Raw genomic sequence first — 14,920 nt, forward strand, 5'->3', positions numbered from 1 at the left:
CCTCCCTCCCTCCCTTCTTTCTTTTTTTCTTTCTTTTTTTCTTTCTTTCTCTCTTTCTTTCTCTCTTTCTTTCTTTCTTTCTTTCTTTCTTTCTTTCTTTCTTTCAAGGGGGGGGGGCATTCCCAGGGTGAGGGGTCAAGGAGGAGGGAGGGGCCCCAAAGGGGTCAAGCAAGGCCACTGAAAAGGGCAGGAAGGGCCAAGGGGCGGGGTCCCAAGGGGAGGGCGGTGGGGAGGGGGCGTGTCCGGGGAGGAGAGGCCCCGCCCACAGCAGCAGGTATCCCGGGAGCAGAGTGGCAGAGACAAAGAGGCAGGAGCGCGGCTTGGCCCATCTCTTCCCTTGAAACAGGGCCAGGCGGTGAGTCCCCCTTGCGCCCCATCTTCAGTCAGATCTGGAGGGTAAGGAGGGGGACGAGAGGGAAAGGAAGGGGAGGGAAGGGAAGGGAGGCTGGCCAAACACAGGCCAAACGGGGGACAGGAGGAAGGGCTGCGGACTACAACTCCCAGCAAGCTCAGGACACCAGGGTGGGCTCTGCATTGGCCCTCCCTCTTTCCCAGCCGGCCCCCTTCCCTCTCCGCCCCTCTCGCCTTCCCCCCGGGGACCAGACGGGCTCTGCAGTTGTGCCCTCCCTCCAGGGTCTTTCCTCCCTTCTTGCTCTCCTCCTTGAGCCCCCCACTTCCTTCCTTCTCTCCTTCCTTCTCCCCTCCTTGCTCTCCTCCTTGACCCCTCCTTCCTTCCTTCTCCCCTTCCTCCTTCCTGGCTCTCCTCCTTGACCCACCCCTTCTCTCCCTTGCTGCCTTCCTTCCTCTCCCCCTTCAGCCCCCTTTCCCTCCATCCCTTCCTTCCTTCCTTCCTTCCTTCCTTCCTTCCTTCCTTCCTTCTTTCTCCTTCCTCTCCTCCTTCAGCCCCCCTTCCCTCCATCCCTTCCTTCCTCCTTCCTCGCATACTTGAGCCCCCCTTCCCTCCCTGCCTTCCTTCTCTCTTTCCTTCTTCCCTCCCTCCTTCCTCTTCCCCTTCAGCCCCCCCTCCCTCCATCCCTTCCTTCCTTCTTTCTCCTTCTTCTCCTCCTTTAGCCCCCCTTCCGCCCTCCCTCCATTCTCTCCTTCTTCCCTCCCTCCTTCCTCTTCCCCTTCAGCCCCCCCTCCCTCCATCCCTTCCTTCCTTCTTTCTCCTTCTTCTCCTCCTTCAGCCCCCCTCCCCTCCTTCCATCTCTCCTTCCTTCTTCCCTCCTTGCTATTCTCCTTGAGCCCCCCTCCCCTCCTTCTTTTTCCCTCCCTCCCTTCTTGCTCTCCTCCTTGAGCCCTCTCCCCCCTCACTTCCTTCCTTCTTCCCACCCTCCTTCCTTTCTTCCTTTTCTCCTTCCTTTTTCCTCCTTCCTCCCTTCTCTCCTTCCTTCTTCCTTCCTTGAGCCCTCCCTCCCTGCTTTCTCTCCTTCCTTCCTTGAACTCCTCCTTGAGCCCCTCTCCCCTTTCCTTCCTTTTCCCCCTCCCTCCCTCCTTGCTCTCCTCCTTGAGCCCCTTCCCTCCCTTCCATCTTCCCTCCCTCCTCTACCCCTCCTTTCCACCCTCCCTTCCTGCCTTCCTTCTCTCCTTTCTTCTTCTCTCCCTCCCTCCTTTCTCTCCTCCCTTCCTTCTTCCCTCCCTCCCTCCCTTCTTGCTCCCCTCCTTGGGCCCCTTCCCCTCCCTCCATCTCTTCCTTTTTCTGTCCCTTCCTCCTTCCTCTCCTCCTTCAACCTCCCTTCCCTTCCTCCCTTCTCTCCTTCCTTTTTCCCTCTTTGCTCTCCTCCTTGAACCCCTCTCCCCTCCTTCCTTCCTTCTTCCCTCCCTTCCTCCTTCCTCTCCTCCTTGAGCCTCCCTTCCCTCCCTTCATCCCTTCCTTCCTTCTTTCCTCCTTGCTCTCCTCCTTGAGCCTCCCTTCCCTTCCTTCCTTTTTCCCTCCCTTCCCTCCCTTCTTTCAGCCTGGCCTCCCTTCTGGAAGGAGAAGAAGGGGCTCTAAGGCTCCAAAAGGGAAGGAAAGAGAGGCAAGTGCTGCAGGGACACAAGGCAAGGAGGAGGAGGGGAGGCAGCCAGATCCAAGGCAGGAAGAACATGCACACCTCCAAAGCCTAACTGGGAGACTGGGCAAGGGCGGGAGAGAAAGGAGACCAGGGAGAAAAGAAGGGTTGAAGTTGGAACCATTGGGGAGCAAGTTTATATAGGAAATGTGGTGCCTTTTTGACTTTCCTTTTTAGAATCCTAGAGTTGGAAGAGACCTCATGGGCCATCCAGTCCAACCCCATTCAGCCAAGAAGCAGGAAAATTGCATTCAAAGCAGCCCTTACAGATGGCCATCCAGCCTCTGTTTAAAAGCCTCCAAAGAAGGAGCCTCCACTACACTCCAGGGCAGAGAGTTCCACTGCTGAACAGCCCTCTCTCACAGTCAGGAAGTTCTTCCTCATGTTCTGGTGGAATCTCCTTTTCTGTAGTTTGAAGCCGTTGCTCCATTGCGTCCTAGTCTCCAGGGCAGCAGAAAGGAAGCTTGCTCCCTCCTCCCTATGACTACTTCTCACATACTTAATTGGAGGCTCCTTCTTTGGAGGTTTTTAAACAGAGGCTAGATGGCCATCTGTCAGGGGTGCTTTGAATGCAATATTCCTGCTTCTTGGCAGAATGGGGTTGGACTGGATGGCCCACGAGGTCTCTTCCAACTCTATGATTCTATGTCTCATGTCAACCTTTTCTTCTGCAGGCTAAACATGCCCAGCTCTTTAAGCCGCTCCTCATAGGGCTTGTTCTCCAGACCCTTGATCATTTTAGTTGCCCTCCTCTGAACACATTCCAGCTGATCAACATGTCCCTTCAATTGTGGTGTCCAGAATAGGACACAGTATTCCAGGTGTGGTCTAACCAAGACAGAATAGAGCATGGGGAGCATGACTTCCCTGGACCTAGACACTAGGCTCCTATTGATGTAGGCCAAAATCCCATTGACTTTTTTTGCCACCGCATCATATTGTTGGCTCATGTTTAACTTGTTGCCCATGAGGACTCCAAGGTCTTGAGCCACATGTCCCCCATTCCGTATCTTTGCATTTCATCCAGCCTCTGCTTAAAAGCCTCCAAAGAAAGAGGCTTTTAGAGTTGGTCATGAGAGCATGTTATGTTCTCACATGAGGCATCTGAGTCATAGAATGAACACACTTTGGAGCCACTTGGACTGCTTGTCTGAATGGTCTGCCATCCTAGGAGGGGGAGTTTGGTGAGGCCCCAGCACTCTTTGGCAGAGAAGGCTTGAAAGCCTTCGCCACACTACAACTCCCAGGGTTCCTCTCAGTTTCAGAACTACGTATACAGGGAAACAAGGGAAGTGGGGCTGAAGGTGGGAAGAAAGGGAAGGGAAGAGCAGTGCGAAGGGATTCCCAGAGTGTTTCTTCATGTAGTTTGCTCTACATTGCCAGAGCTCTGCTTTTCTTACAGGGAAGCCATAGAGTAGCAACACAAAAATGGGTGGTAAAGACCCTTTTTGTCTTGAGGGTAGTGGATCATTAACCTGGCCTTCACCTCCCTTTTGTCTTGCGTAGCCTTTGCTTCATGTTCAGATGGAGAAGGGAAGAGGTTCTTCAGTCCTGATGGAGCCCAGAGTGAAGATGGAGGAGCCAGACCAGACCAGCCCTGAAGGAGGAGGAGAGCCCAATGAAATGTGGGGCAGGAGAAGTGTTGGGTTCCCAGGCAGAATGGGTCAGGATGCTCTGCAGGAGAAGGCCTTCAGTGCAGACCTTCAGTGCCAACGCTTCCGGTGCTTACGCTACGAGGAGACCTTGGGGCCCCGAGAGGTTTGTAGCCGCCTCCACTCTCTCTGCCGCCTGTGGCTGAAGCCCGAGCAACACTCCAAGGCGGAGATGCTGGACCTGGTGATCCTGGAGCAGTTCTTGACCATCCTCCCTCCTGAGATGGAGCGCTGGGTGAGGGAATGTGGGGCAGAGACCAGTTCCCAGGCCGTGGCCTTGGCTGAAGGCTTCCTCTTGAGTCGGGCAGAAGAGGAGAAGGCACTGCAGGAAGAGCAGAAGGAAGGAGAGGTCCTTCAGGCCCAGGAGGCCCCATTGGATACCAGCCAGGGCTTCCCTTCCAGGCGGATCAAGCTGGAGGAAGAGGAGGACACAAGAGCTGCTCCACCAGGTGAGAGGTCTTTTGCTTGGTCCTTGCTCTCAAGGTTCCTCCAAATGTCGGGTCTCTGTTGTGTCCCCAAATACATGTTTCTATGGCTGTTTTGCTACAGGAGAGCAGAGAGGCATCTCCACTGGGTAAGATCTCCCAATCGTGTGATCTTCTATTATGTCCCCCAAAATGCATGTCTTGAACAGCTATTTTGTTAAGAATGTTTCAAGAACAGCTTGAAATTTGGCTCTTCCATTGTTCCTTGGAGAGTGACCATATACCTATCATAGAATCAAAGAGTTGGAAGAGACCTCCTGGGCCATCCAGTCCAACCCCATTCTGCCAAGAAGCAGGAATATTGCATTCAAATCACCCCTGACAGATGGCCATCCAGCCTCTGTTTAAAAGCTTCCAAAGAAGGAGCCTCCACCACACTCTGGGGCAGAGAGTTCCACTGCTGAACGGCTCTCACAGTCAGGAAGTTCTTCCTCATGTTCAGATGGAATCTCCTCTCTTGTAGTTTGAAGCCATTGTTCCATTGCATTCTAGTCTCCAGGGAAGCAGAAGACAAGCTTGCTCCCTCCTCCCTGTGGCTTCCTCTCACATATTTATACATGGCTATCATGTCTCCTCTCGGCCTTCTCTTCTTCAGGCTAAACATGCCCAGCTCCTTAAGCCGCTCCTCATGGGGCTTGTTCTCCAGACCCTTGATCCTTTGAGTCGCCCTCCTCTGGACACATTCCAGCTTGTCAATATCTCTCTTGAATTGTGGTGCCCAGAATTGGATACAATATTCCAGGTGTGGTCTAACCAAAGCGGAATAGAGCATGGGGAGCATGACTTCCCTAAATCTAGACACTATGCTCCTATTGATGCAGGCCAAAATCCCATTGGCTTTTTTTGCCGCCACATCACACTGTTGACTCATGATTAACTTGCATTACCCATTGCGTTACCCATTGCGTTTTTAATTTTTCGTTTTGTTACTTCGCACTGTTTTATTGTACTTTTACGTTTTACTTATTTTATTGTGATGTTGTTTTTGTTGTTCTGTATTTGTTTTGCTGTAATGTATTACTGGGCTTGGCCTCATGTAACCCTTTGGGGCCTTTATTTATTTATTTATTTATTTATCGTGTCAGGAGAAAACCAAACAGTTGTATTGCATTTTTAACAAACGAACAACCACAAAGTTTGCAAGCTTGGTAGTTGATTAAATGTCCTTTGACCAGTATCTGGCCACTTGGAGTGCCTCTGGTGTTGCCGCAAGAAGGTCCTCCATTGTGCATGTGGCAGGGCTCAGCCTGCATTGCAGCAGGTGGTCAGTGGTTTGCTCCTCTCCGCACTCGCATGTCGTGGACTCCACTTTGTGGTCCCATTTCTGAAGGTTGGCTCTGCATCTCGTGGTGCCAGAGCGTAGTCTGTTCAGCGCCTTCCAAGTCGCCCAGTTTTCTGTCTCTCATTGGGTATCAGCCATTGATTGAGGTTCTGGGTTTGAGCCTGCCACTTTTGGACTCTCGCTTGCTGAGGTGTTCCAGCGAGTGTCTCTGTAGATCTTAGAAAACTATTTCTTGATTTAAGTCGTTGACGTGCTGGCTGATACCCAAACAAAGGATGAGCTGGGGATGTCTCTGCCTTGGCCCTTTCACTATTGGCTGCTACTTCCTGGCAGACGTCAGGTGGTGCGATATCAGCTAAACAGTGTAATTTCTCCAGTGGTGTAGGGCGCAGACATCCCGTGATAATGAGGCATGTCTCATTAAGAGCCCCATCCACTGTTTTAGTGTGGTGAGATGTGTTCCACACTGGGCATGCATACTCAGCAGCAGAGTAGCACAGCGCAAGGGCAGATGTCTTCACTGTGTCTGGTTGTGATCCCCAGGTTGTGCCAGTCAGCTTTCGTATGATATTGTTTCTAGAACCCACTTTTTGCTTGATATTCAGGCAGTGCTTCTTGTAGGTCAGAGCATGGTCCAGAGTGACTCCCAGGTATTTGGGTGCGCTGCAATGCTCCAGTGGGATTCCTTCCTAGATGATCTTCAGAGCTTGGGATGCTTACCCTGTGATAATGTGGCATGTCTCATTAAGAGCCACATCTACTTTTTAGTGTGGGAGATGGTGGCGGGGTATAAATAAAGTTTATATTACTATTATTATTGTTATTATTATTATTATTATTTAAGAATATTTACATCCATATTATTATTGTATGGAATGGGCTGCATCTCTTGAGTGCTTGTACCATATAGAACACTTTCTAGTTCCTTCTGATCTTACTTTTGAGGATGTCTTCTTGTTCCCTTTTTGTGTTGTTTAAATTGTAAACCACTTTATGACCTCAAAATGAGCTTTGAAAAACAAATAAAGAAATCCAGCTTCCCTTCCCTTCCTACGTTTGCTATTTCACAGGAGACGAGACAAGAGTGCTGGGAAGACATGACAGTTCCACTATTTCTGATACAGAAGAAGTGGCGTCCATTCAGCAAGATCAGGTAAGAAGAAGACAGCAGACAATAGTGGAAAAACTGGGTTGTTGTAGATTTTTCGGACTATATGGGCATGTTCTAGAAGCATTCTCTCCTGACATTTCACCTGCACCTATGGCAAGCATCCTCAGAGGTTGTGAGGTCTTTGGGCAAGAACACAAACATCCCACAACTGTTGCAGGCGACAACATGAATTCCTTTTCCATCCTGATGCTTCTCACTTGCTCAGAATACCCAGCACAGGAAAGTTGGGGTGGCTACTCCTAAAAGTTATCTCTTTGAATTCTGTATTCAGGCTTTCAGTGGATCAGGATTCTTCTTAGCAGTAGAAGAAGCACTAATGATTTGTGTGTCCAACTTTCTTCTTTCAGGTGACATTTGAGGATGTGGCAGTACATTTCAGTGTAGAGGAGTGGGCCTTCCTGGATACGGATCAACGCGCCCTGCACTGGGAGGTCTTGGAAGAAAATTATCGGATGGTGGCTTCTCTGGGTAAGAATCCCTCAGCCTCCTGATTACTAAAAATTAAGTTTGGGGAATTTATATATTTTTTTTTCTATAGTCATGTTGCATAGTTCAGGAACATGAGTCACCTATGGCCAGTACTTCTGATTCCTTAACAGGCTGGAAGAAACTATTCCCCTCTGGACACTACTTCTGAGGAGCCACTCTTCAGTGGGACATTTACTCAATGCTTACTTAAACATGGTTTAGTAGGGTGGCTACATAGTAAGGGATTTGGAGACCAGTTGTAAATTATACACATTATTTAACCCATTTATTGATTGATTGGAGCCCCCGGTGGCGCAGTGGGTTAAACCCCTGTGCCGGCAGGACTGAAGTCCGACAGGTCGCAGGTTCGAATCCGTGGAGAGGCGGATGAGCTCCCTCTATCAGCTCCAGCTCCTCATGCGGGGACATGAGAGAAGCCTCCCACAAGGATGATAAAACATCAATTCATCCAGGCGTCCCCTGGCAACGTCCTTGCAGACGGCCAATTCTCTCACACCAGAAGCGACTTGCAGTTTCTCAGGTCGCTTCTGACATGACAAAAAAAACCCCTCATTTATTTATAGTATCTGGACGTCTTCAGAGTGTTGTGAGAACACTTGCAATTGATGTAAATGGAAGCCTTATGAAACCAAGAGGTCAATAAGTTTGGGAATCAAATGGTGGCAGGTATTTTCGGGTTGCAAGTTGCATCACTTCCTGTTGTAGATGATACTATGGTGGGGTGACTTATTTTTTTATTATTATTTTTTAAAACATTATATTCTGTCCTTCTCAACCTCCAAAGAGGGATTCAGGACAGCTTCCAACAGGCAAGCATTCAGTGCCAAAACAATATAAAACATATCATAAAATACAACCATCTCTATATATAAAAATTCTCTGGTCATAATGAGTACCTTAAAAACAAAAGAACCAATGAACGAAATCACACCAAATTTGGCAACAAAATGTCTCACAACACAACAAAGAGTGACCATCACTCAAAAAATTATGATTTTGTCATTTGGGAGTTGTAGTTGCTGGGATTTATAGTTCACCTACAATCAAAGAGCATTCTGAACTCCATTAACGATGGAATTGAACCCAACTTGGCACACAGAACTCCCATGACCAACAGAAAATACTAGAAGGGTTTGGTGGGCATTGACCTTCAGTTTGGGAGTTGTAGTTCACCTACATCCAGAGAGAACTGTGGACTCAAACAATGATGCCTTCGTACTTTTTGTTTTTCTTCTTTCAAGGTGGTGATGGACAAGGGAGTGACAATGGGGGAGCTCCAAATAAAATGTGGCTGAAAACAGCGGGAAGTAAAATGGAGGAAGAAAGAAACCTAAAAATGGAAGCAGAAGAATATAACAAGAACCGGTGTCCTGTCGACATCAGGGAAATCACAATCGAAGAGACAATAGACGAAAGTTTGGAGGTTGGAAACAGTCCTATCTATGAAAATTACTTCTTCCAGGAGACATCTACACAAAACAAAAAGTACCTAATTGTGGATAAGTCATATAAATGCTTGGAGTGTGGAAAATGCTTCCCTAAAAAAGGCGTCCTCAATGCACACCAAAACATCCACACGGGAGAGAAGCCATATAAATGCCTGGAGTGTAGAAAATGTTTCTTTCAGAAAGGAACTCTAATCAGACACGAAAGAACCCACACGCAAGAGACGCCGTATAAATGCCTGGTGTGTGGGAAAGGTTTTTTTGATAAGAGAAGTCACATTGGACATGAAATGAAACACAGAGGAGAAAAAGCTTATAAATGCCTGGAGTGCGGAAAGAGTTTCTGTTGGAAAAATACACTAAAGCTGCACCAATACACTCACACCGGAGAGATGCCATATAAATGCCTGGAGTGTGGAAAGTGCTTCCCTCAAAAAGGAGTCCTCAATGCACACCAAAAAATCCACGTGGGAGAGAAGCCATATAAATGCCTGGAGTGTGGGAAATGTTTCTTTCAGAAAGCACACCTCAAAACCCACGAAGGAACCCACGCAGATGAGAAGCCATATAAATGCCTAGAGTGTGGAAAAGGTTTTTCTGACAAAAGGTGTCTTAATGGACATGAAATGAAACACAGAGGAGAGAAACCCTATAAATGCCTGGAGTGCGGAAAGAGTTTCCGTTGGGAAAATACACTAAAGCTGCACCAATACACCCACATAGGAGAGAAGCCATATAAATGCCTGGAGTGTGGGAAAAGCTTCGCTCAAAAAGGTATCCTCAACACACACCAAAAAAACCACATGGTAGAGAAGCCATATAAATGTATGGAGTGTGGGAAATGTTTCTTACAGAAAAGAGACCTCAACAGACACGAAAGAACCCACACACAGGAGAAACCCTTTAAATGTTTGGAGTGTGGAAAAAGTTTTTCAGAGAAGAGAAGCCTTATGGCACATGAAATCAATCACCGAGGAGAGAAACCCTATAAATGCCTGGAGTGCGGGAAGAGTTACAGCCTTAAATCTGTTCTTTCAGCTCACCAGAACAGCCATAAATCAGATCTCAAAAATGTCCAGGAAAGTCATATAGAAGACGAAAGGGAAGAACTTCCATTGGAGAGGCAGTCCCAAGAGCCACCAAAAACCCCACAAGGGAGAGAAGTAAAAAAGCCTGGAATCTGACAAGAGTTTGAACTGCACATCAATCCTCAAAGATTACCGGAATGTTCATAGAAAGAGAAATTCTACATATTCCTGCATTTTGGAAAGAGTTGAGTTGTACAAACTTCACTATGTAGTAAACCGAAACCCATACGGAAATGCCTGGAGTGTGGTCAAGGTTTCACTCAGAAGAAAAATATGGTTAAGGATGAAATAAAACAGAGGAGAGAAGCTGCTCAGAGGGAGGGAAGAGTTGTATCCTCAAATCAGGTCTTAAAGCTCCAGGAGAGAAAGCATATACATACTGTGTACAGCAGAGGCATGGAACTTTGAAAGACATTAAATTTTGGCTGTACAGTGTTCCCTCACTTATCGCGGGTGTTTCGTTCCAGGACCACCGCGATAAGTGAAAATTCGCAAAGTAGGGACTCTCTGGAGTGTCCTTACTCCGTGGTGGCCTCCTCCTCACCACCTCTGCTGCTGCCTCGGAGGCGCCTTCCTCGCCAGGCTGGGCACCCAAGCCTGGCAAGGAAGGAGTAGGGAGTAGCGGAGGCGGTGAGGAGGAGGATGCCACCACCAAGGCCCTTTTTGGCAATGCCCTCCTCCTCCTCACCACCTCCACTGCTCCCTGGCTCGGCCTCTTCCTCTCCAGGCTGTGCACCCAAGGGGCCTCCGAGGCAGGGTGGAGATGCTCCGCCCACTCGGTGGCGGCATCCTCCTCCTCGCCGCCTCCACTGCTCCCCACCTCGGAGGCCCCTTGGGCACCCAGCCTGGCAAGGAAGGAGTGGGGAACAGTGGAGGTGAGGAGGATGCCGCCGCCAAGGCCCTCTTCAGTGGCGGCATCCTCCTCCTCGCCACCTCCACTGCTCCCCACCTCGGAGTCCCCTTGGGCACCCAGCCTGGCAAGGAAGGAGTGGGGAACAGTGGAGGTGAGGATGCCGCTGCCAAGGCCCTCTTCGGTGGCGGCATCCTCCTCTTCGCCGCCTCCACTGTTCCCCACCTTGGAGACCCCTTCCTCTCCAGGCTGGGTACCCAAGGGGCCTCCAAGACAGGATAGGGACACTCCACCCAATCGGCGGTGGCCTCCTCCTCGCTGTCTCCACTGCTCCCCACCTCGGAGGTCCCTTGGGTGCCCAACCTGGCAAGGAAGCAGTGGAGGCGAGGAGGACGCCACCAAGGCCCTCTTCGGTGGCGGCATCCTCCTCCTCGCCGCCTCCACTGCTCCCCACCTCGGAGGCCCCTTGGGCACCCAGCCTGGCAAGAAAGGAGTGGGGAACAGTGGAGGTGAGGAGGCCACCGCCAAGGCCCTCTTCGGTGGCAGCATCCTCCTCTTCACCGCCTCCACTGCTCCCCACCTTGGAGACCCCTTCCTCTCCAGGCTGGGTACCCAAGGGGCCTCCAAGACAGGATAGGGACACTCCACCCAATCGGCGGTGGCCTCCTCGCTGTCTCCAGTGCTCCCTGCCTCGGAGGCCCCTTGGGTGCCCAGCCTGGCAAGGAAGGAACAGGGAGCAGCTATGCAATATTCCCTTGCTGCGCCCCATGAAACGGCGAATCTGCAATAAGCAAACAGCGAAGTAGTGAGGGAACACTGTAATTAGAATCAATGTACAATAAGAATGAGACTTTCCTACTCTTTTGTATAAGGGACATTACATGTTTGAAATCTAAAAGTAAAACTTGCTCTTTCTACTCCCTCCCTTCAGCCCATCAACTGGCTGGTGTGTCTACTAGTGACCATGATCTATAAATCAACATAGCTCCCAAAATAATGGGGTGGGGGTGGGAATTGTCTCCACTGGGCTAGCATCCAAGGGACTAATAAAGACTTTGCTGAAGGTGGCCACAGCTTGGAGAGTCTCGCCCAAAAAGGAGATGGCAGCAGGAGGTGCAGGGGGCAATGGCAGCTGAACGGAAACGAGATGAAGAAGACCAGAAACCATGAGAGGAGTAAGAAGAAGATGGAACTAATTTGTAATCTATTTGTAAACAGTTTTGGAAATCAAAAATTTCTGGGGAGTGGGTGGGGAGGGAGTTGAGAGAGGAGGAAAATACTTTGGATGAATCCACATAAAAATATTTTCATTTAATGCAAATGGTCTGAATAATTGTGTTAAAAGGAAACTAGTCTTTCACTCCCTATACAAAGCTAGGATTCACATAGCCTGTATTCAAGAGACACACTTCTTAGATAAACACAAACATATCTGAAATCAAGAAAAATTAGGACACTATTTACTCCTTGTAACTAAAAAAAAAAGACCCAATGGTGTGTTGTTTTATATAAAAAGAGATCTGGAGCCAGAGAAAGTATATGATGACCAGGAAGGTAGGATTCTAATAGTTACAGTGAAATTTCAGTGTTGTTGTTGTTGTTTGTTCATTCAGTCACTTCCAACTCGTGACCTGGACCAGCCCACGGCAGAGCTCCCTGTCGACCGTCACCACCCCCAGCTCCTTCAGACTCAAGCCAGTCAGTTCAGGGATACCATCCATCCACCTTGCCCTTGGTCAGCCCCTCTTCCTTTTTCCTTCCTTTCCCTCCAGCATCATTGTCTTCTCTAAGCTTTCCCGTCTTCTCATTATGTGGCTAAAGAACTCCACCTTTGTCTCTAATATCCTTCCCTCCGGTGAGGAGTCAGACTTTATTTCCTAAAGTATGGATTGGTTGGATCTTCTCGCAGTCCAAGACACTCTCAGAAATTTCCTCCAACACCACAGTTCAAAAGCGTCTCTCTTCCTTGGCTCAGCCTTCCTTATGGTCCAGCTCTCACATCCATAGGTGACCATGGGGAATGCCATTGTTTAACTATGTGGATCTTTGTTGCCAGTGTGATGTCTCTAATCTTCACTATCTTATCAAGATTGGTCATTGCTCTCCTCCCAAGAAGTAAACCTCTTCTGATTTCCTGGCTGCAATCTGCGTCTGCAATAGTCTTTGCACCTAGAAATAGGTGCAATTCTCTTCTGGTGTGAGCGAATTGGCCATCTGCAAGGACGTTGCTCAGGAGACGTCCAGATGTTTTGATGTTTTACCATCCTTGTGAGAAGGGGACATGAGAGAAGCTTCCCTGCAGGATGGCAACACATCCAGGTGTCCCCTGGGCAACGTCTTTGTAGAATACAGCAAGGTTCCCAGCTGTTTATATGTCCTTGTTTCTGGAGGAGTATCTCTTCTTCAGGTTTCTAGTATAGTAGGCATATAAACACGCAGGAAACTTGTTGTATTCCAAAGACTTTTTATCACACCTGGAATTAACATGGGACACTATTGGATATGTTGAAGTTTGTCTACACAACATTTGGAAGATCCAGCTAATTATTTTGAAAAACATGAATATGATGTTTGTTACACCGTTGTAAATAGTCCCTATGTGTTTGTTTCCCACACTTGTGTACTATACGAGTGGTTTGGTATTTTCCTCATTATTCCAATTGGTATTTCTGCTGAAGTTTATAGCAATAGGACATTTGTTTACTGACATTGTATTTATAGATATCTGTGTAGTTGGAGTCCCCCCAGCGACAGCAAGGGTATCCCTATGGGTAGCTAAGTCAGAAAATCCCAACTGGATGGCCCCCCCACTATTTATTTATTTATTTATTTATCGTGTCATCAGCAACCAAACATTTGTATTACATTTTTAACAAAACAAACAAAAAGGCAAAACACAAAGTTTGCAAGCTTGGTAGTTGATTAATGTCCTTTGACCAGTATCTGGCCACTTAGGGTGCCTCTGGTGTCGCCACAAGAAGGTCCTCCATGGTGCATGTGGCAGGTGGTCAGTGGTTTGCTCTTCTCCACACTCGCATGTCGTGGATTCCACTTTGTGGCCCCATTTCTGAAGGTTGGCTCTGCATCTCGTGGTGCCTGAGCGCAGTCTGTTCAGCGCCTTCCAAGACGCCCAGTCTTCTGTGTGCCCAGGGGGGAGTCTCTCATTCGGTATCAGCCATTGATTGAGGTTCTGGGTTTGAGCCTGCCACTTTTGGACTCCCGCTTGCTGGGGTGTTCGAGCGAGTGTCTCTGTAGATCTTAGAAAACTATTTCTTGATTTAAGTTGTTGCCGTGCTGGCTGAGACCCAAACAAGGGATGAGCTGGAGATGTCTCTGCCTTGGTCCTTTCACTATTGGCTGCTACTTCCCGGCGGATGTCAGGTGGTGCAATACTGGCTAAACAGTGTAATTTCTGCAGTCGTGTAGGGCACAGACACCCCGTGATAATGCGGCATGTCTCATTAAGAGCCACATCTGCTGTTTTAGCGTGAGATGTGTTCCACACTGGGCATGCATACTCAGCAGCAAAGTAGCATAGCGCAAGGGCAGATGTCTTCACTGTGTCTGGTTGTGATCCCCAGGTTGTGCCAGTCAGATTTCATATGATATTGTTTCTAGCACCCACCTTTTGCTTGATATTCAGACAGTATGGCCCCCATGAGGGAGGGTCTTCCTCCAGGGGCAAACCAGGAATGGGCAACTTGGAAGTCCCTGAACACACTCAGAAGTGGAGTGGGCAGATCCAAAGACAACCTGGCAAAATGGCACTATCTTAAAAAAAACCCACACCTTGTGTGACTGTGGAGCAGAACAAACTGCATCTGTATGTTGGTCCACTATGCCCTGCGTCATGTACAGAGGAAGAATTGTTGGAGGCTACAGACAATGCTGTTGCTGTTGCTCGTTTTTGGTCAAAAGATATTTTGCTGCCTGCACTCCTTCTATTTTTATCAGTTTTATACTAATTAAACATGAGCCAACAATGTGATGTGGCGGCAAAAAAAGCCAATGGGATTTTGGCCTGCATCAATAGGAGCATAGTGTCGAGATCTAGGGAAGTCATGCTACCACTCTATTCTGCCTTGGTTAGACCACACCTGGAATATTGTGTCCAATTCTGGGCACCACAATTCAAGAGAGATATTGACAAGCTGGAATGTGTCCAGAGAAAGAGGGCGACTAAAATGATCAAGGGTCTGGAGAACAAGCCCTATGAGGAGCGTCTTAAGGAGCTGGGCATGTTTAGCCTGAAGAAGAGAAGGCTGAGAGGAGATATGATAGCCATGTATAAATATGTGAGAGGAAGCCACAGGGAGGAGGGAGCAAGCTTATTTTCTGCTGCCCTGGAGACGAGGACGCAATGGAGCAATGGCTTCAAACTACAAGAGAGGAGATTCCATCTGAACA

General features: G+C 48.6%; 1 protein-coding gene across 2 annotated transcripts; it reads left to right on the plus strand.

Moving 5' to 3' along the window:
* The first annotated feature begins 271 nt into the window (after window positions 1-271).
* On the plus strand, window positions 272-10,241 carry LOC132765314 (zinc finger protein 25-like). 2 transcript variants are annotated; one of them, XM_067465235.1, is made up of 5 exons: window positions 272-355; window positions 3,558-4,152; window positions 6,541-6,623; window positions 6,989-7,109; window positions 8,372-10,241. In XM_067465235.1, exons 2-5 carry the CDS (start codon window positions 3,576-3,578, stop codon window positions 9,757-9,759), a joined length of 2,169 nt encoding a protein of 722 aa, XP_067321336.1. In that variant the 5' UTR covers window positions 272-355; window positions 3,558-3,575; the 3' UTR covers window positions 9,760-10,241. The 2 variants fall into 2 exon arrangements, with proteins under 2 accessions (XP_067321336.1, XP_067321337.1); XM_067465236.1 differs by having other exon boundaries at window positions 288-396.
* Window positions 10,242-14,920: the final 4,679 nt, after the last annotated feature.

Source organism: Anolis sagrei, chromosome 2 (assembly GCF_037176765.1).
Source record: "Anolis sagrei isolate rAnoSag1 chromosome 2, rAnoSag1.mat, whole genome shotgun sequence".
Lineage (NCBI taxonomy): Eukaryota > Metazoa > Chordata > Lepidosauria > Squamata > Dactyloidae > Anolis > Anolis sagrei.

Coding starts and splice junctions, on each gene's coding strand:
- LOC132765314 (XM_067465235.1), top strand. CDS start 3,576: ATGGAGAAGGGAAGAGGTTCTTCAGTCCTGATGGAGCCCAGAGTGAAG. Junction 4,153..6,540: donor CACAAGAGCTGCTCCACCAG/GTGAGAGGTCTT, acceptor GCTATTTCACAG/GAGACGAGACAAGAGTGCTG. Junction 7,110..8,371: donor TCGGATGGTGGCTTCTCTGG/GTAAGAATCCCT, acceptor TCTTCTTTCAAG/GTGGTGATGGACAAGGGAGT.